The 22,031-nt window shown below is 38.8% G+C and overlaps 1 protein-coding gene across 1 annotated transcript; it reads left to right on the plus strand.

Annotated features, from left to right (window-relative positions):
- The first annotated feature begins 8,201 nt into the window (after positions 1-8,201).
- Positions 8,202-15,046, plus strand: LOC128740841 (uncharacterized). The gene is made up of 5 exons (XM_053836408.1): positions 8,202-8,286; positions 13,597-13,730; positions 14,105-14,234; positions 14,337-14,882; positions 14,943-15,046. Exons 1-5 carry the CDS (start codon positions 8,202-8,204, stop codon positions 15,044-15,046), a joined length of 999 nt encoding a protein of 332 aa, XP_053692383.1.
- The last annotated feature ends 6,985 nt before the right edge of the window (positions 15,047-22,031 follow it).

The following is a 22,031-nucleotide window of genomic DNA, read 5'->3' on the forward strand; positions in this document are numbered from 1 at the left end:
ATAGTGCGGATCGCTAACCTCAGCCAGTCGTTTGCAGCCAGTCGAATAAACGTGTCTTGGGCAACTATGTGTAGCAGGCAAATTAAGCTTTGCACAGTATACAAAAATGAGGATGTTCTGAAGCGACTAAAACATAGCAGGTTACAGTGGGCTGGCCACAAAGCAAAGATGCTGGTTGAGAGATCAGCGAAAACGCCATTTGGACGCCTTTGCAGAGAAAAAACCCACAGTAGAATATGCTGTATTAGAGGGTGAAAATAAGACTTGACAAGATGACATTCCTTTGGTTTAGCTAAAAGGATTTATTTTTATCTCAAACTTGTTCTAGTCAAAATTACTATGCGTTACTCACGGCGTTCAGGTATTACCATTTGTGGTTCGACCATCACGTTTCTCACAATACTGTAAAAGACTTGGGGTTACAATGCGCAATAACAAAATCGGTGCCAAAATTACAAGAAAGCTAGTAAACTATGTAAATTGAAAACACTCGTCGTACAGTTATAGTAAATTTCAATAGATATTTCATGGTGCTTTCGAAAATAAACATTCTCAGTAGAATGCTTACTACGGTTTTCATTTCGGAGTACACTCAAAGCTACAAAATGACAATCTCATTTCAGGTTTTCCTTAAATGCACGATTAAACGAAACGAGTTACGTTTAGGTAGACCAAATGTTGATCAAACACTCTTCAGTACAATTTTCAGGCTTAGTTTATATTTAACTGTATTTTATTTTCTAATACTAATTGAGAGAATTGTGAGCCCTAAAAAATGATTGTACTAACCGAATCCTGTACCATTACTATGTAGCTAAATCATCTCAGCGTCGCACTACAAACGCTACAAAATCTCTAAAGTTGCAGTAGTTAGTATCAAAATTAATTATTTGGTAACACTAACATTCAACCTAACCCAACACTCTATAACAAACACGTGTAGGTTATTATAATTAAGAAACAAGAAGACTATTAATTAAAAACTTTTTCATTGTGAGTATTATTCGCACCAGCATCAACTCTATAGTTCACCACCACTACGACACTATAGGCTAGCATGAATAAGGTTTCAACCGAACTAACATACGAAGCCGTCTCTCCACACTTCCCTTGATGAAATGCTATAACAAACTTTAACGTGCACACATTGCCCGTCCTGGATGGGAAGGTCAACGATGCGACGATGGACGACGGATTATCAATTGGACGACGGATTTTAATCTTTAGTCGGCTGTTAGTACGGGGGCAATCAATCAAACGAAAGAATAACACTGGCCCACTGATTCAACCGAGGGTTTTTGTTGCGAATGGAAAGTAAATATTTTCACCCCCAAATATTGAGTCCCGTTATATGACAGATCACCTTTCTGGGTCAACAGAAAAATTTCCCGGGCGGTTGGATGCTTTACTCCGAACCCCTATTTGAGGATACTTCCTTCAATTTCAGCTGTAGATGCAAAAATGCGGATTCGGAAGGAGGGACATAACGAACTGCTAAGATAAAACTTAGTGAGAAAACGGTACACAACATTTTCAACAGTACTCAACATTGGTATTAAAATGAATAGAATCAAAAAAATCTATTCTAAATAAAAAGAAAATTTTTTAACTGATCTTTCTCATAACCCTTAATAGGATGGAAAGGCTCTGCCACTTGTAAGCGTTTATCATTTTGAGAACAATAATGTGCAAAAGAATAATATAGAAAATAAAATAAACCATAAATAATAATGAATAAACAGTCATCAATGGTTAAGAATCAAATTTATTGTCACACTTACTATCGTTGTCCTATGGCATTGGTTTTTATTAATAAACATTAGATCATGAATAATTTAAAGATTACGTTCTTTAAATATGCATAAAAATTTGAATAAAAGATCGATTTTTCAACCTATTTCAAGGTTATAAAGATTTCAATGAATTAAAAACTCTAGCATCCTACCAAAATTTTTATATTAGACCGTAAATATTTGCATTTTAAACGTCGTTAATCAACTGCAGCAGTACAAAAACATACTTTACAGGCAAGCATGCCGAATTTCAGACACACCGTACGATCACATCGGAAGCCTCACCGGCTTCCAAATTTGTATGCAGTTTCCACAAAAGTTTATTTCCGAACCAACGATTTCCATATCTGTATACATTATGCATAAGAGCGATTGCAAATTTTTATCGCTTCACAATACGTGACTGGAACAGTAAAATGTTCTTCCCGTTCAGAATTCTATCACTTTCACCGCAGTTTCCAGCGCAGCGGGTCAAGGCACTGAAAATATTAGAAGAATTTTCATTACTGACTCTTTTGAGCATTCATTGTTCGGTCCAGATTCATGCAAAACGATAGAATGTTTTCATAGTGTTATCAACCACAATTGTGTTAAAATTTACGCAACTTGTGGCGGCATCCGGCAAATGAAAACACAGTCCCGAGCAGTAGTCAGTAGTTAGAAAGCCGGGAACATGTTCGGTAACATGCCACAGTTTGCGTGCAGATGGATAATTTCCCTCGAGCCTGATGATAGCTACATTACGGAATCTATAATTAGCCACGAAACCCAAATTGCAAATTGCAATCTCCGAAAATCACACCCCTTGTATCACCACAGAAAATCAATCAGTTTCATAGGTTGGACGTATAAGTCTGAATAATAGAAATCTACCACTACATTACATTACACGATTGTACCACAGATTATTGCATCATCCAATAAGCGCTTGCTTTCATTGTTTGTAACGCAAAATGGATTGTTAAAATTGGTGCTTGTTAAATTCCTCAGCGATTAAACTAAATTATTCAACAAGACACAATTTAAAATCTTGTAACGATACGGCACTAGTTCTTCAGCCTATTTCTATTTTGGGCATACCCGCAGGTCACTAATTCTCCACATTCTATGGGGGAAACTATCACTAATTCTCTAGAATGTACACTATTATGATTATCATTGACCATTCCTTCCATGGTGGTAAATTCATTCTTCAGGTTCAAATAACACGAGAATAGAGTAGACACAATAATTAGAAGCATGCCGACAATACTATCCAATACCTACACTATGGGCTAAAACGAGCGAAAAAACAGACGCAATTAAGATACGGCCTGCAGACTGATAAAATATAGGTGATCCAATGTAAATTTTTGCTCTTTTTCTCCTGTTTTTGACATTTTTTCACACTTAATGGACTATACCAAGCTAGACTTCGAGAAAACAAAACTTTAAAACCTGATTTTTTGTGTAAAAAAGTCCGCAGAATCGAACAGGGTTTACCACATTTAGTTAAGAGCACATTAATTTTATGGTCGGCTTGGTAACGCGAGTTCAACCAAAAAAATTATTGTGCTCTAAACTAAATGGGATATGGCCTATTCGATTCTGCGGACTTTTCTACATAAAAATATCAGGTTTTTAAGTTCTGTTTTCTCAAAAACTTGCTTGGTATAGCTCAATTAGAGTAAAAAAATGTTAAAAATAGAGGAAAATGAGTAAAATGGGACACTTCCCGATGGCAAACAGAAAAGGGGTGGGCACCACGAGATTCTTCGGAAAATTTTACATAAGATCACCCATATTTTATCAGCCTGCAGGCTGTATCTTAGTTGCATCTGCTTTTTCGCTCGTTTTTGACCATAATGCAATGCTCTAAATCACATACATACATTTAGAGAGTTACAATTTAAATTCTAAAATATATATTGAAACTAAAATAAAATTTCCTATCCAGATCATTCAGACAGGACGAAGATCTCTATGTAACGCTATCTACCCTCAAATTATTGGTAACTGAGCTAAAGCTGCACAACGGTGAATTTATCCAACACTATTTATACCACATGTTCAGTGCAACTTATCGCTCAAAAAGCTCATACCAATTCGTTCACAAAGTACTACACAGATGGCACAGTCCATCGTACGTCAAGCGCCCTAGTGCGCAGGCGCTGCGTCTATGTCTAGCCGTAAATGTCAATTGATGGATACACACTTTGGCGGCAACGAAAGCGTAAGCGTATCGTACCAACCGAGTGTCCCGCGGCCGCGAGATAACAAGATGTTTCGTTCGTTTCGCATCGTGTCCACATTTCACCTTCGCTTAGTCAATATTTTTGGTGTAATATCAAGATTTTGATCTAATTTTTAATTTTCCGACAAAAGGTAAAATAAAAGTAAAACTCAAGTAAATTGGGAGCACAAAAAATGATGCCATTTATTTATTTTATAAGTAAAAATTTCAAAGCCTTTTCTGAATTACGTTGACAGCGTTTTGAATCATAGTAGGCATTTGTTGTCACGATAAGCTCATTTATTTACATCTTTACATCGTTACCGTAATAAGCACAACACGTTTGCAATAAGAATCTCTGAACTCTGAACTCTTGAATTACCCCAAATCCACAGCGAGTGATGTTTTGAAACGAATTCGAGAATGACTCACCATCGACAAAAAATCCAAAAGTGGAAGAAAAGCAAAGGCAGCTTGTCCTGGAACCCATTCAAACACTATTTCCGGGACACAAAGCGATCATCGAGAGATGTGGTGCGTTTTGGTCTAAAAATCCGAAAGTAATCTTGCATGGCGGATCTTTTTTACGTAATTTTACTTGCTTACCATAAAAATACCAGCCGATTAAATTAAAAACTCCGGACGACCGAGTTCCACAGTAAAGAGTTTTTTTACATTAAATTTTATAGAGGTGAAATTATACTTGAAGCACAAACTAACAAACGTAACACTTCGAACAAATTTTCTAACAAAACATCGTTTCAACGACACCCCTAAAGCTTGGAAAAAACACTAGCAACACCTGGTGCCACGCAGAGTACACTCAAAAAAATCGACACGTCACATCCACGTGAAAAATCATGTAAACTTCTGTACAGCAACTTGCGTGAACTTCATGTACTAGTTAACGGGAAAATTGATAAAAATTATCGGGATCCATGTAAACTGGTTAGTATGAGTGCGAGTTACCAACAATTCACGTGGATGTTACATGAAAACTGTGATGGATGAGAATTACCTATGTTTTCACGTAAACTTGACGTGCTGATTTTTTTGAGTGTAGGTTGTTATAAATTTAGCAATGCTATAAATTTACTTGTATATTATCTGACCACAGCGCCAGCACAGGCGAGCGGCGTTCTCACGGAGCGACTGCTGTTTGAGTCTTGGCTTTAGCAAAAATTTGAAATGATCGTTTTTATTGCCGATGGAATAAGGCTTCAATGTTACGTCGGTTAGTCTGTGCTTAGAGTTAGAGTTGACAGATTAGATTTTCAATTTTAATTAAAAAAACGAGGGTTTATAGGGTAGACGCACCATTAGCCGTGGTAGTACTAGTAGTGGTGGAAACTCGAATTATTCCATTATTTTTGCAAATTTTGGCACAAGTTTGATACTTATCAAATATTACTGGTAGTTCGATACTTATCAAACTTGTGCCAAAATAATGGAATAATTCAAGTTTCCACTACTACTGGTACTACCACTACTACTGGTGCGTCTACCCTATTGGACTTGAACTTGGATTTAAATTAGGCTCGAAAATGTTAGAGATAGCATCTACTTTTGAAAATGCAAGGAATCCATACTACTTTTATAGATGTTACAGGAAAACAGAGGATATCGTGTTAGTAGGGCAAGGTTAACAATAAGTATCATGTGAATTCAATAATAAAGCATGTATATAGTATATAAGGAGTATAAATGGGCAAAAATAGAACAATTTCACCAACAATCCATCAAGTGAAATATAATTGCGTTATTTAAATTTCCATCAGTTTATCTAATATCCAATAATTTATTTTTTCATTCTGATATAAATGTGCATTATTTAAGGGGACATAAACGACTAAAACTCTTGAAAATTGTGCTCTCTGCTCTGCGCTCTGCGCTCTATGCTCTGTGCTCTGTGCTCTGTGCTCTGTGCTCTGTGCTCTGTGCTCTGTGCTCTGTGCTCTGTGCTCTGTGCTCTGTGCTCTGTGCTCTGTGCTCTGTGCTCTGTGCTCTGTGCTCTGTGCTCTGTGCTCTGTGCTCTGTGCTCTGTGCTCATTTCCATGTTATGTTCCTTTCATTCATGAGCGTCCTAAGAAATCCAAAGATTGAGCAAATTGATACTTTTACTTTTAAATGCGCTCTATATTTATTGTTCTGACAGATATGCATTTCAACCGCGACTGACTGACGATGCGAAACACGCGACAATTCGTTAGAAAGTTGGATATTTATGCTTTAAGAAAATATAAGAATATAAGAAAATAAAAATCTAGTGTTTGAAACGATGGTTTTACAATTGATGGAGGGAGGGTAGGGGAAAGTAATGAAAATTTCAAAGGTACACGGGTACCAGGTACCAGGTTCAAATCCGGTTATAATCTTTGATTAAAGCTTGGTTCGACCCAGGCACCTTCCAGCACTGGACAAAAGATAGGAGTCACAACGACAACTTGTTAAACGTAGCTACCTATTATCTCCCCCCTTTCCACTCTTTTCCATCATTTTCCAACAAATTTTCATTACTTTCTCCTACCGTCCCTCCATCAATTGTAAAACTATCGTTTCAAAAAAAAATTAATATTAATGCCTGACCGCATTTCAAGGTCAAAGACTAAAACACGAGTTTGGTCAAAAATCTAGTGACTTACGTCATTTATGTATATTATTTTATGGAGATTTCGATAAGGAGCGAGAACAACAACAGAACGTATATTTTTAATCTCTAGGGCAACATTCCAATTTAATTACATGGCGACCGATACGTCGAGCCCCGTTATGGTCGTCATGTGATCTTTCAATCAAGTTGTTTGTAGCCTGACGAATATTTCAAGACTACTTTTTCAAGCAGTGTTTACTCAGAAGAAAAACTGAATTTGGACAAAGTATATTGAAATTACACAACCTGAACACTCGGTAAAAGGAATCCGGCAAAAAGAAAATATAAAATATTACCCTAAGAAGGAAACATAAAAATAATTCCAGATTGGGCTCAAAATCATAAAAACACTTCTGAAGCACAAAAATACTTTTGAAAATAACAAAAGTCTGAACAGAACGTGCTTAAAACAAAAAGAAACATTTTTGATTTCGCGGGGGTTTTCGAAGCGTTTTACCGGTGGGACTTTTTTTTAATCTTGTTGTTGACAACTCTGTACCAATCCTTCAATCTCTGTCATTTTTTTCGAATACAATTTTTTTTAAATTCTGTTAAAAAACGTCGTTCAATACTGCTGCTGGTTATCAATCAACACGATACATGTAAGTACAAAAGTTCAATCTTATCGAGCTACCAGATACAACCCACCCAACGCATAAACAACATATGACAGGATAAACTGTTGCGCCCAATGCAAACGACCAGCTGCCTTCTGCTGTCCATGACATCACTAGCGCCGCTGGCTGGCCTGTTGTCATCGTTTATTGACGATCATCGATGAGGTCAACAGCTTCCGGCGGGAACCAACGCAACGCAACGCTAGTCCCTGTCATTGTTCAAAAACAGATACGCCGTCATCAGCACGTGCATGCTACAACAATCGCCTTAAAATCGCCAAGCGAAAGATGCGCATGGGTTTCCACATCATCACTTTGAAAAACCTGCCGTCGAAAACAAAGCTCGACACCCGGCTGAAACAAAAGTAAACAAGAAACATTTCGGAACACTTGATCACGAGACACCAATTAGTTTCTATTTGCTTTCCTATTAACCTAGATCAACAAGGAGAAATTTGCCGCGGTTAAGAATCTTCTGGCTGAGATTGCCAAATACTTAAGTGAATAGTTTTCGACTTGAATGGAAAAATCTTGTAACTCACCCGCCAGCTGTGGTCAGACGAAACTGATAAACTCTCGTTGGCACGGGTAGCATCCGAATCGTATGAATGGTTGCAAAGTCCTCCTGAACTCGTTATCGTGAGGCAATCTCCCCCGACTGAGGGGGGTCGGTTCGATGAAGGCTGCGTTGGAAAGTATCGTTTACTGATAAAACGTTTCTTTCAAGGTACACAGATTTGGAGCATTCCTATAAAAGAGGTCCCAATCGAGCGGGACGGGTTCAGTTTTGTTTCGGTCGGTGACATATTTGGCGTTTACACTACTACGACGGGTACGAGACATTTTGAGCGATCAAATCTTTCGTGTTGACATTTTATGCGTTGTGTCAGTGTTCTCTAGCGAGAGTGTTCTAACCGGGTGATAGCACAATGGTCGTGAAGGCGCCTTTCATCTTGGCGGCAATCATCCACCTGGCGACGATTGGAATCCGCGGTGCTGCAGGACAGTTTACAGGTGTGAAGCGTCAACCGAGTCTCGTGGCATGTTAACGCACTGTAGCTATCAACTACACAATAGCGCGGTGATATCGCGCGGAAGAGTGGTGGATGGGTGTATAATCTAACGAATTTTGAAAGAATATCTGTGGTTAATTTGTATTAACTATAGCTTTGATTACCGGTTGTGGCTGAATCAAAATGATTTGAAATGCAACTTGAATCAATGGATTCTTTTACTCTACGTTTTTCCGAGTTGTTAGAAGCATATTAATTTGCAACGACACATTGGAGTTGGAATTAATTTGTCGAATGCTAGTTATAATTTTAGCTTTATTACTCACTCATGACGGTTTTTATGACCAAATTCAGTACCAAACCGTAATACGAGTGATCATCCAACGAAAGCTCAAAATTTATTGACAATTTGTATTGTATACACTCAATTTGTTTTTTACGCACAGAGAACGTCCCGCGTGAATTCCAAATTTTACGTAGAAACCGCATTAATTCCAACACACTCGTGAAAACCCGAAACTGAATTGAACTGAAACACAAATAGCGTGTCTATTATTACGTAAAGGAAGGCAAATTTTACTTCTTTTTTTATTGACATAGGCCCAAAAATACTAGCGATATTACTTAAGATAACACCTTTCCGAACATCTTGATAGTAATGTCGTTGGTTGTGTCTGTATGAGTTGTGGTGGAATTGTGAATCTGCTAATACTATCCACGTAGCCGAGATCGAAATTCGATGTCTTGATTTCTTCAACCTACACAGCCGAACGGTGAACTATTAAAGCAAACCCGCAATAATTGGAACTATATTCTAACCATAAATATTATCGCCTATCTTCCAATCTAGAAGCATTTGTGAAATAGTATCTTACCATATGACAGCTGTTCCCTGGTATAATATCAAGTATATTGGTTATGGTTATGCATCAAGTAACAATAAAAACAATGGGTCGTTAAGAATGTTCACCATACCATTCTTTCAGATTATTGACCTTATTGCATTTTGGAGGAATTCTACTATACTAATGTTAAGCTGCAAATGAATAGGTGGCTTACAGCAGTTGGCCAGAACCTAGGCCAAGACCGATGAAAAGTTAGATGTCGATGTGTTCTTCAACCCTTTCTTGATGTTGGCGATCAGCCGCTTCTCCGCTTTAGCCACGAAATTATTGGAATAGATCCTTTGCTTCAGCTAAGTCTAAAAATTTTCTATCGATCGCAGCTGGGGACGTGGGGAGGATTACCGATCTACGGTATACCGTTTATCTTCAGCCGATATATTTCCTCCAGTGATATCTTGGCCAAAAACCACATCGTCCTACACGTGATACGACGGTAACTTCGCACTGCACTTCCGTACATCGCACTGTATATCACCTTGTTTACCACAAAACTCGGAGGATTAAACAGCAGCTTGGATTTTCCCTTCTAGCTGATCGTCAGCTACAAGAGGATTTTATTCGAGAACTTGGTGTGAAAGATTTATTATGTTTATGTATAGTGGATTTCTACGAGCTCCACAAGAACTTCCTGATGGTCGCTGTAAAACCGTCTACGACCAAATTAATCATAATAAATTATTAATTTAATTTTAATTTTCGATACAAAGCTATAAAGCTTACAGCTTACTCTAATATAAAGCTAAATCATTCTTCCAGTTTTGTTGACTAGAAAATACATCCGTGAACAGAAGAATTAAAGTTTTACTGTCAGATTATCCTGATTGATATGGTATATAGTGACCTTAATGAAGTATCCCATAGAATAAATAATCAATTTTCAGCAGTCTTCGCAGTTGTGCAGCATATACGCATTAAATTTTATTGTGTATGTTGCTATGACACGTGCTATCGAAATTTTGCAGCTTTTGAAAACAAGTTGTTTTAACAAAATAAATATATTCAATTAGCGGATCTCATTTTCTGGCAAAATCATTTCAGTTGCTTCCTGTGACACGAAAACCGATTGATAATAACTTTCTTTCTGCAACTCACTTTGCTTCGATGAATTTTCGTTTGCGAGTTAAAAAAAACACAAGAATTTGGTAATATGGCCTCGCATTAAAAATGATTTCTGTTTTGATCGTTAATATTCTTCATCATAGTAGCAATAAAACTAATTGGTGTGGGTGTAAGTCAATAGCTCTATAAAAATAACCGATTTATTGCCGCTTGACAAGCAACCGTAATAAAATTGATTTTATTTGGTGCGCCCCACGTATGCTAAGTTTCTGACAAACGTGGCGCAGTTGATCTAATTTAATCTAACCTTACACTAATGCAGCCAATTCTTGAAAGCATCGTGGAAAATAACGATTACTTGAATCAATCATTTTTCTTGTCAACGACCAGCAAGTACCGCAAAGAGAATTCTAAGGAATCAAGTGGAACCAGAAAGCAAAGTCGTGGGCTTAAACCGTCATTAGACATTACCCTTCTTTATCGACAGACTTCGCAGCCGGCTGTTTAGAGTACAGGAAAATTACGGGGCCAGTGTAACGATCCTACTGACTCTATCAAGCAAGCACCGTCTAATCGAGATTCGAACATGCGACGACTGGCTTGTTAGACCAGCATCGTACCTCGAAGCTAAGTAGGCGGTGTGGAACCAGAAATAATAGCTATTTCCATTAAACTCCTTGAAATTAAGCGGAAGGAAGAAAGCGCGGACCACCCGTACCAAACGCATGTAGATAATGATTTTTTTACAGTAGTTGGGAGTATCTTTGCTAATAAAGCTTTAGTAATACGCCGAACCCTCGGTGGTTCTATGGTTGCCTAAAACTACAAATGTAAGGTTAGGAACAGAAAACCATACGACCCCGCACCTCCCAGCTTGGCTACTCCATTATACAAATTGAAGTTTTTCCAGGTATGACCACGTGGAGGCGCTAGGTAGGGACTAGTGCTATGTTGGGCGCTTTTTCCTAGTTGCCTTCCCGATTTCATACCCAAAATAAATCGGGGCAATAGCAGATGGAGTTCGAGCCTAGACACTCTCGGTTGGTACCCGAGTGTTTTACTTACTAAACTATCGCCACCTGCAGCAAGCAAGCAGGCTTTTTTAGCATATTAACAACAACAAGCTACAGGCTTTATGGCTTGGTAGAACAAAGCGAAAAGCAACATTAAATTATGGACGTTGCTATCAACCAACGAAAAACTTAATCGATTTCATAGCTGTTACCAGTAGAGCGTAATAAGACTACTTGAGCCCATAACCCTCTTCTTAAAGAGGGCATAAAAACGTTCTGAAGAGTGAACCACTTGGCAGTATGACAGTTTTATTGCTGCTGTCAGAAAGCCGTTTACCATTAAAAAAAAATTAACAATTTTGTAAATTTTATCTTGAGAACCCAGTCGTCTAGCGTTAAATAGGTCGCGTTATCCATTATTACCACCACGTCGCGCATCGCCGGAAAGGTGTTTTTCATCAGTATCGTCATTCGATCCTTCTGGGAAATCCCCTACTGCTTAAACACGGCTGGCCTCGACTGATGCTTTCGCAAAAATGTCCATTTTGGCCAAGTACTTCTGCACCGTTCGACCGGTCGCTCCGACCTCTCAGGCCAAGCTGCGAAACGATGAGGCTACGTTACCCTCGGTCTTTTTCTTCAGCTTCTGGTGCATTTTAGGTCGATGAGCAGATTTTTCACTCCGGGGAGGAGCTGACAGTACGAACAAAGTATCGAGCACAGGTGCTTGACTATTTTCGCCATGACAACTCTAAATCAACCAAATCAAAAATTTTCTGTATACACAAGGTTGCTACGAATGGTGATAAAAAGGTGTATTCACCAGCAGATAGCAGGATAATCACAGTGAAACATCGCTAAAATCAGCCTGTTTTTAATGCATACGGTAAACCAACTTTCCAGATGCGACTAACTTGAGGCTATACAGAGCCTGTGGTAAAAAGCAAACCTTTGTCTTCGCTTTGTGGTCGACAAACCATCCATGTTCCGCTTGACAATGGTTCAATATTTCACGATTGGGTGAGGCTGTGGCGTATTGGGAGGGTTTTTATCCATATGCACCACTCTATGGCCATTGTTCCTCAATTATCGAATGCCAAATCCGACCAAAGCAGTAAGAAACAAAGTTGCTGCGTCCGGAAAGTAACACGTGTTTTTCGCGTTTTTTTCTTCTACATAAATTTCCTAGTTGACGGTCTCGGATGCAATAAAAACATGAAAATCGACAGTTTCATATGGTTGAAAATGTCTGCCACCTTTTTTTCTATTGGAATCTGTTGAAATTTGCCTTGACGATTCATCGGCATTGTCATGTACAGCTTCCAAGATCGTGTTTTGGTTTTCTTGTTTGGTTTATTATCGCACTAGAGGTGGGCACGATTTCACTAATGAGCTAGTATTATTAATAGTGGTTAGCGTTTTCGTTAAGTTTAAAAGCGTTAGTGTTTTGTTAGCTTTCGCTAAATTTATAAAACGCTAAAAATAAATCTTGACTGAAAATTTATAAAAAAAAATGAACGGCTCATCATTACTTTGACCAATTTAAGCAAGGGGAAAACAGTTATGAAATATGAAGCTTTCCTTTCAATTGTAATATTTATTTATTATTCTGCCAGATACGTTTCTGTCCTTCCAGCTTTCTTCAGTGTTTGCTTCAAGTGAAACTTATGAAGTCTGCAAGTAGAGGGCGAAAAACATTTCTATAAAAAATGAGCGGTTCCACCACAAAGAAAAGGTCTTCAATTGGATAAAACGTATGCCAAATTAGTTGGGAAACCATAGTGATGATGTCGCTAAAGGTGCATAAAAACAGTTAGTTTCTGGCACTAGTGTAATGTTTATAGTCCATATGAATCATATCCTGTTGTCAATGGGTAAATCATTTAGTCTAGAAAAGAACCATTTAGTTGGGAAACTTTGGGTATATTAGTAGAAAGTTGGGTATATTATTAGATTTTAATTTAAAATTTTATCCAAGAATCCCCGAAACGTTTGTTCCTGAATGGTTGTTTATTCGACGACGAAATAATAAATGACGAAAAAGAGATCCTACCGATGTGCATCTAAGGTTTGATTGATTAAAAGCACCGAAAAAATATGCATGTCAATAATTTCAATAGAATTCACATCAGTAAGAAAAATGAACTGAAATAACCAAGTTTGTATTGAAATGTGGGGAAAATCAAAATAGCACTATAACGTGATCGTCATCCCCACTCACATTGCAATATGTGCGTTAATCGTGCGAGCCGAAGCAACTGCACCAGCTCGGATGCCAACGATAGCATGCTCGAAAATATCTCACCCACTGACGCTTTCGATGATTTTTCCTAGGTCCTACACTAGCCTGCGGCGGCACATCGTTGCTGAAAACAACCACATTGATTTCACCGGACCAGATTGGCACCAACGGTGCCGCCACTAGCTGCAGCTACAGCATACGTGCCATCAATTTACGCGTCTGTCAGGTAATAAGCAAGCGCCGATTGTGCTCCCGCAGCCACGACCCCCTGACACGCCCCTTATCACCCATCCCTCCCAACCGGACAATCCGGACGCATCCTCGTATTCTGAGCTGACTGACTGACTGACCCCCTACGGCTGCAATGAAATTCCAAACTCAAAATTTGCATTTCCAACGGATTCCCTTGGCTAGTCTTGCCACGATGACGCCTGGTGTGAAATAGAAACATGCTACCCGGGTATTTGTTCACGAGTTTGGCTCAAGACCACAATTCATCGCTTCATTTGGCGTCGAACGATTGTGATGTCCCTTAAACTTTCCTTTACCCTATCCGACGCATCGGATGATTGACCTTTTTGTCACATCTATTCCATGCAGCTTCGTCTGGATTTCAACTCATTCAACCTGGCCTCACCGACGATCGATAGTGGCGTGGAATGCACCGTCGACACACTTTCGATTCAGAATCTGGATTTCAAATTGTGTGGCGAAAACAGCGGACAGCACAGTAAGTTATTAGTTTTATTCTGGTGAGAGGGGAAAAGACGTCACAGCGAACGGCCTAATTGGATTTGTGGTAAATGGTTTTCACTTGTATCGTTTCCGCTAGTTTATGTCCCGTTCAACCCGACCCTCACGGAATTGACATTGGCTATTAACTTTAATCTTGGCACGAGGCTCCCGGGGCAAAGCGGACCGTACTGGAACATACGGGTGCAGCAGCTAGAATGTCCGATAGGCGCAGCCTATGCTTCGAAAATAGCCGTTCGAACCGAATCTACCGGTTTGGCCAAGACCTTTCATAATGATTTGGCATCGCTGGCACCGGCGGGCTGTCTGCAGTATCATACAGCACAGACCGGAGTCATTAAATCGTTCAATTTCAACATGGGAGGACCCTATATTGGTGGCATGCATTATGCCATCTGCTTCCGTCGCCTTCGCACCAACACGGCACTGAAACTGTACGCGGATGTGTTCGACCTGGCTACCAACGATGCCTCTGGATATGAAGAAGCATGCTATTCGCATATCGAAACCCCACTTCGGTCGGAGGACCATCTCTTCATACCGGATGGACGAGTTGAGTTAAGTGGTCAAATCATGAGGCTTAATCGGTTCTGCGGACATAGTATTCATCAAAAGTATGTGGAAAGTAAGAAAAATTGAAAATTTGGTGTGTTTTATGGATCACTAATCGATCAATCATTTTCAGCATCCAGCGCGGGGCCGTTCGTTCTACAATTCAACAGTGACACCGTTTATGGTCTCAATGGAGCAAGCGAAACTGGTTTTCACATCACATATGAAATTGTCTAGACTAGCTATTGGGCAAGAAAGGACAGTTCTAACAAACAATATTTGAACGCTCACGCTGGAAAGATACACTTAAAGGATTTTTACTGTAATAATAATCGAAATTTTAGCATTCTATCTGCTAGCAACGTTTCACTGCCCATACCCACTAGCTCTTGAATTTGTACAAGTAGAAGGTAGAAGAAATAGACGAAGTACGGCACCAATTCGTGGTTGAGCATTCGAATATTAATGCGTAGTTCATTTGTTGTAGTAAATTTAGTAAATCGTTTTATACCAATGTTCTGTTATTGAGGTAAAGCCAGTATTTAAATTAGTATGAATTTATTTTAAAATAACTAAATAAGTATTATAAGCTCCTCTATTGCAAATTACTTTTGATTTACGGTACTCTTGGTCAACCTAGTGCTCCATACCATGGATCGTTTTTTTAGCACTAGTATAAAGAAGATCCTATAGCTTCCTTTTCATTTTTTGATTTGTTATTCTTTTGGTTCACTTCTAAAGGTTAAACGCAATTTTTTTTTATTGTTTCGACAACCATCTTCCATTTGCGCTTGAACTCCTTAACTTAACTTAACTTAACTTAACTGATTGCTTAACAGTTCAACTGAATCACAAGCGGATAGTGCGTTATTCTCATTGCAAGAGTGCAGGATTACAGCGCGACGCGCTTGTTCTGGTACGCAATGTTATAAATTAATTAATGCTGAGCTGAGAGAGAGGCGCCAGCTGTGATTGTTTTTGTGCATCGAACTGTCAGTGGAAACCGGGTAAGAAATGTCAATGTGAACCGGGCTAGCTTGATTGAATAAAACAGGGGAAGTATTTATTTGCGTTGAAATTTCAAACTCCTCGCAAACCGGAACATGCTGACTTGACTTGAATAGTAGTATTTGAATTTTTTGCATCAAATATAAGAAGAAGAAGACAACGACAACAATCAATCTGTCACTGAGCTGGCACCTCTCTCTCTCTCTCTCTTAGATCCCGACTAACAACAAATGCCTACGGCGATTCTGTACACTCTTAACGAAACTCAGTGAAATTTTGAAAATCATTGTATTAGTAATGAGTTTGTTTTGACTTGAATCATCTTGGTATTGCGTAGTCTATACCTATTAAAATGTATTTCTGTCTGTCTGTCTGTCCGTATATTCCTTATAGAATCGAAAACTACTAAATCAACCGGCGTGAAAATTTGCATGTACGGGTTGTTGGGGCCGGTAAAGGTTCTTATGATAGTTAGAGCCCCCTCCACCCCTAAAAGGCTCCCATACAAATGAAACACAAATTTCTGCATAACTAGTGAACTAATCATGCAATTTGAACCAAATTTGGCATGTGGGTGTTTTTGGAGGCAAGAATTTTTTCAATGGTGAATTGAGACCCCTCCACTCTTTAGGAAATGAATTATGACTCCTCTCCCCTTTAAGAGAGGGGGCTTCCATACAAACGAAACACAAATTTCCTCATAACTCGAGAATCAAGCAAATGGAGCCAAATTTGGCATTTGGGGATTTTCGGAGGCAAGAATTTTTTCTATGATGAATTAGGACCCGTCCCATGTTTAAGAGGAGGGGGTTGGCTCCCATATAAATAAAATACAAATTCCTCATAACCTGAGAACTAATCAAGCAAATGGAACCAAATTTGGCATGTGGAGGATTTTGGAGTCCTGAATTTATTTTATGATGGTTAGAGACCTCTCACCCCTGTGGTAGGGGGATAACGATTATCATTCAAATAAAACAAAAATTTCTGCGTAACTCAAAAACTAATCGAATTCAAGAAATTCGAGACTCTTCCATAAAACCAAATATAGGGGAATGTCGTCGTAGTTGGGCCATCTTTTGGTCCACAAATCTCATCTCAAAAGAAATTTTGGAAACTTAACAAAGTATTTAGACCTTTGTATTTAGACCTTTGTTAAATTTCCAAAACTTCTTTTAAAATGGAATTCATGGACCAAAAGACGGCCCAACCACGACGACATTCCCCTATTATATTAACAATATAGTTCACTCTTCTATAATCCTGAAGACACGACTACTAGCGCCATTGCGGCATGAAAGGTTACCAATGTACACCGTAAATTCGACATGTCTATCGAAAACAACTCAACTTTCTGTATAGAGTTTAGCCAATTCTAGATAGAATTATCAAAAGGGTGAATGTCGCAAATCTAATAAAACAGGTGAATTATATTTTGCTGGACCAGCAAAAGATAATCAGCTGTCGCTCGGTTTGTTCACGTTTGCGACATTCGCCGTTTTGTTGGTTCTATCTTCAACTCGCGACTACGAAGCTCCATCATCCCTTTTACACTTATGGGAATTGCCCATATGAAGACAGAATCAACAAAAGGGCGAATGCCGCAAGCGTAAACATACCGGGTGAGAGTTGATTTTCCTATACTGGTCCAGCAAAAAATAGCTCTCACCAGTTTTGTTTATACCTGCGTCATTCGCAGGTCAACTTCTGTCAACTTCTGTCAATTTGACTTACAACAAACCAATCCGGTGAGCTTTTCTATTGATCAAGACCTAAAATGGTTGGTAAAATGGGTGGCATATACTGTTCAATTTGTGGATGTTCTAGTTCGAAATGCGGTCCCTCCAGTGTTTTCTTTTTTCGAATTTATTCTATCCAGAATGAACTATTTTTGAAATATTTCGATTTTCAGCTTAGCTATGTTCCTATATCATTTTTGCAATTGTAATTGTAGACTTTATTCAGATTTCTTGTTGTTTCTATTGATAATTAATTTTTATAACTAACGTTACAATCTAGAAGAACGACGTCATAGCGTTAGAGATAGCACATTCTATCTACCGCACCTTTTACTTATCATTCATTGGTTGCACGCTTAAAAATTTTCATTACAAAAGGCTTTTAGTCACCTTTTTGTCCGCAAGAGGGTGTTACTTTTGCGTCTTTTCGGATATGTATGAGATTTTGCGAAGTGAACTATATTGTTAATATATTTGATAAATCATTAGTCAAAACTATCTAAAGTAACACTAGATCATTCAGAGCGAGATGGCCGCGAGTGTTGCCGGCAACCCGCCGTCGGAAGCAACCCTCCCGCAGAAATCACCACTGTCTAGGTTTATTTGTTTTCCTACACTCAAAATAATCCACACGTCCTTTCCTCGTGAAAAATCACGTAAATTTCTCTACTGGCAGTTACGTGATTTTCAGATGACTGTTATTGGAAAAAATAATAGCATTTATCTGATTTTCACGTTAACGCATTAGTATGCGTGCGAACTACCTGAAAATCACGTAAATAGTACAGGAAAAGCTGGATGGAAAATATTCTTATAACTTTTCCTACGATTTCGACGTGAAATTTATTTTGAGTGTAGATCTACTAACCTCTATTACTTTCCTTCAGTTGGGTTCGTACAAACGACAGCGAGTAAGGAGAGGATCATTCCTGCGAAATGGTACTTTGCACGAAAACGTTCCGCACACGCACTTGAGCCAATCATCACTCTTTCAGCATACAATGAAAATCGAGGCCGCCCATTTACCATAAATTCATTTCGCATAATGCAGTTTAGCATAACGTCATTTCCCATAAAAATATTGGAATAAACATAAGGATTAATTTGGAAGTAAAACATTTGGCACAACGACCTTTTAGCATAATCTCGTAAAAATATTTTATAACCTTTCATAGATGATGGTACAGGGCGAGACGGCCCACCGTCGAAAGTACCGGCCACTGCGACGGACAGCCTCCCCCCACCCTCCTCCCCCGCAGAAATCACATCGGTATAGGTTTATTCGCTTTCCTTGGTGCATGGGTCTACCGAGTGTTGTTAGTTTTCCCTGACGCATCGACATACCGGGCTGACATAAATAGCTGAAATCTTAATAACCGAATTTCAAAACTGTCACCGGTATTCGACCGAATCACGAAAGGGCGAAATTCTTTTCGGGGAAATCACAAAAATGTCTCAAAAAACAAATCTCCCATGCATCGCAAGCTGTATTTTAATGGAAAAGGTGATTTAAGAGTAAAAAAAATCAAACAAAAACTATTTCATATCCTTACTGAAAAATAAAGTAATTTTATTTTCCGTGTATAATATCCAGCGAAATCAAAAGTTTGTTGCTCTGCAGTTATTAGTTTGCTTATTAAATAAAATTGCTTAACACTTAAGGCTTAATTTCTGTAATTCATATTAATTTTTTGCCAACTAAGGGCTAAGGCTGTCGTTAGACGACCTTCGCTCAGAGTCTCAGAGCCACGTACTAAATTCATTATGAATGAAAAATATGACGAATATGTACAGCACGCATTTCTTGACATGTTGGGAACGATTTTACAACATTCTGACAATGCGTTCAAGAGTTATCATTAACTCTGTCGATCAAGAATGCTCTAGTCTTAATGACGTTTACACTCAATTTTTCAAAAGTACAAGGTAACTTCTGATTCAGTGAAACCTAACGAGCTTTGCTAGATTATAGTGGTTAACGCAAGTTTTCGTATCGAACAGTCAAAGGAAAAACTTTGATTCATTAGCATCGTTGTTTAGTAAAGGATTTAGAAATGTACCGTTTTTTGTTAAACGGAACTTCTCATTGCTCGTTACTTAAAAAGACTAAGGTACAAAGCGTCTCCTTCGTATAAACCCAAATGGAGGCGAGCAAACAACTACGAGTTGTAATTCCAAAGAATGTAATCATTTTTTAACCTCATAATTTCTTTTTCATTAATTTGAATCGAACTGAGAATATACAGAGCTTTCTCTGCTATTAGAACCTAATGCTATTAGGTCCATAAAATAGTTTTCCAAGTTTTTCCACTTGCTTACCACTAAAGGAGATGCTTCAAGTAATTTCGTCTATTACGGAAGAAAAAACGAGACATCTAGGAAGCTTAGACGTTCAGCGAAAAACGTCTGTTGTCACGTTCCCATGGATTGTTGCCGAGACCAAGTACACAGTGATCAGTAAACTTAAGTGCATCCGTTTCCCATCGTAAAAGTCCTCCAAGATACAGTGCACCTTTCAGCCGCCTCTGCGCGAATATGTATTTAACGTCGCAGGCGTCACAAATTATTGACGACAAAAATCGCATTAGCAGCCGAATGCCACCAATTCACAGTAATCCAGCAAATTACTAAAACCCGTACAACACCGCTCGTCGGCCATTCGACAATAATCGAATTTTGTCCATTTCAATTATCGTTAAAAAATATCACCGGAACAGAAGTGGGACGGTGCATGATCGGCCAGTAAACAGTCGGGAAAATTCCAGAATCCACGCTAACGGCACACAGCACACAATCGACTCTCATCATTGTATGTGGAATATTAAACGTACATTCTACTTATCCCGTTCCGACCCGGCCGCGAGTGTAGGTGCGTACCCGTTTGCGTTCCGGCTGATATTTCCGTAATCAACTGGCAGCGAGAGGCAAGTTTATTATTTCGAAATGAAGCTACATGTCAATCGACCAATAAAGTTTCATATTCACTGCAGACTGCGCTCCGCTGGAATTCACTGTATATTTCGAGTGTGCCAACGTCGATGTGAGTAGACCATCAGCGTAATAATCCGATACCTCTAGCTGCCATACATCACATAAATTGACATCGATTTTTCAACGGCAAACACAAGGAGCAACTTCGTCAATGATGACTGGCGAATAACAGCACCGACGGTGGAAAACGTAATTCAATAATATCCAAACATTTTATTTGACGTACAATTTTTGTGACAAAAAAAATATGGTTTTTATGGTCGATAGCGGAATTCAATCCTTCCGAAAGCACATGCTCCTATACCGGATTCTTTGTTCAATTCCTCGTAAGGTAGCTCGTGAATTTCATCATTAAAAGACCTTCGCTTCGTAAACATTATCGAACAACAAAACAGAGATGTTAGGCTTGGGCTTGAGTCAATCGAAAAATACAAACAAATCTTTGTGCAGCAAAAGAAAAAAAATAGTGTCACTAGTTTGTGAACTATACAGCCGATTTACATACCCAAGCATACCCAATTCGAGGAATAAAAATCTGAAATGCAAATGATGCCAATTTGAGGCAAGGGAATCATATCTCTCGTTATCCTTTGCTGTACATATACATTCGGGCCCGTCGCATGTAAGCTGAAGTCAATCCAACCCGTTTACAAATTCGCTGAAAATGATACATTCATTGGTGGCACCCACAGACGGAACCCTATATTTCAAGTAGCACATCGAGCTATTCTGCACGCTGGATTAAGATGTACCTTGCCATCATCCTTACTATATGTACAGAGCCAGAATCACTTTATCATCGCTTGACATCGTTCAGATTCTGGTACCACATCTGCTGGATGGATCTTTCTTCGCTAGTGATTGAGTAGTAGTGCACGCTATAGCACGGGGGTTCACGAGGCGAACGACGATTCCATTGCTTTCGAATCTCCTCCGCAGCGCGCAAATCCGTGTCTGGATGTCATCGCAATGTATTCTCTTTTTCACCTGTATCATATAAATCCGGAGAATAAATAAATCTCGGTTTCATTGCCGGGCGGATTCCCGAACAGCAGAAAACTCCAATAGAATACCGCTGGTCGATTTTTTTCTGAAAATTCCTGGTGATCGAAAACCACAAATTATCCTTGAAAACTACCTGAGTTTCCAGCAAAATACTAATTTTAGATAGTTTTTTACAGTTTCTTTTCTTACAATTTCTTCCTATGTGGGCTCGATATGTAGTGTGACCGGCAGAAGAATGAACTTGCATAATGCAGCACAAATATAATCGATGTTAATATTTATGCAAATTATCGTCGACATTTTTGGAACGCAATGAACGTTGAATGTTTGGCTTAATAATCATAGATTATTCTGGGTCAGCAACTAGCGTGCTTCTTCGAGAAACGGTGTACAATTTGTGATGAAAACCTACCGTCGATAACACGAATTTTTTTTCTCAGTTTGCATTTAAATTTATAATGTGATGTTGATTAACTTTA

This window comes from Sabethes cyaneus, chromosome 3, assembly GCF_943734655.1.
Source record: "Sabethes cyaneus chromosome 3, idSabCyanKW18_F2, whole genome shotgun sequence".
NCBI lineage: Eukaryota > Metazoa > Arthropoda > Insecta > Diptera > Culicidae > Sabethes > Sabethes cyaneus.

Coding starts and splice junctions, on each gene's coding strand:
- LOC128740841 (XM_053836408.1), top strand. CDS start 8,202: ATGGTCGTGAAGGCGCCTTTCATCTTGGCGGCAATCATCCACCTGGCG. Junction 8,287..13,596: donor TGCTGCAGGACAGTTTACAG/GTGTGAAGCGTC, acceptor GATTTTTCCTAG/GTCCTACACTAGCCTGCGGC. Junction 14,235..14,336: donor CGAAAACAGCGGACAGCACA/GTAAGTTATTAG, acceptor CGTTTCCGCTAG/TTTATGTCCCGTTCAACCCG.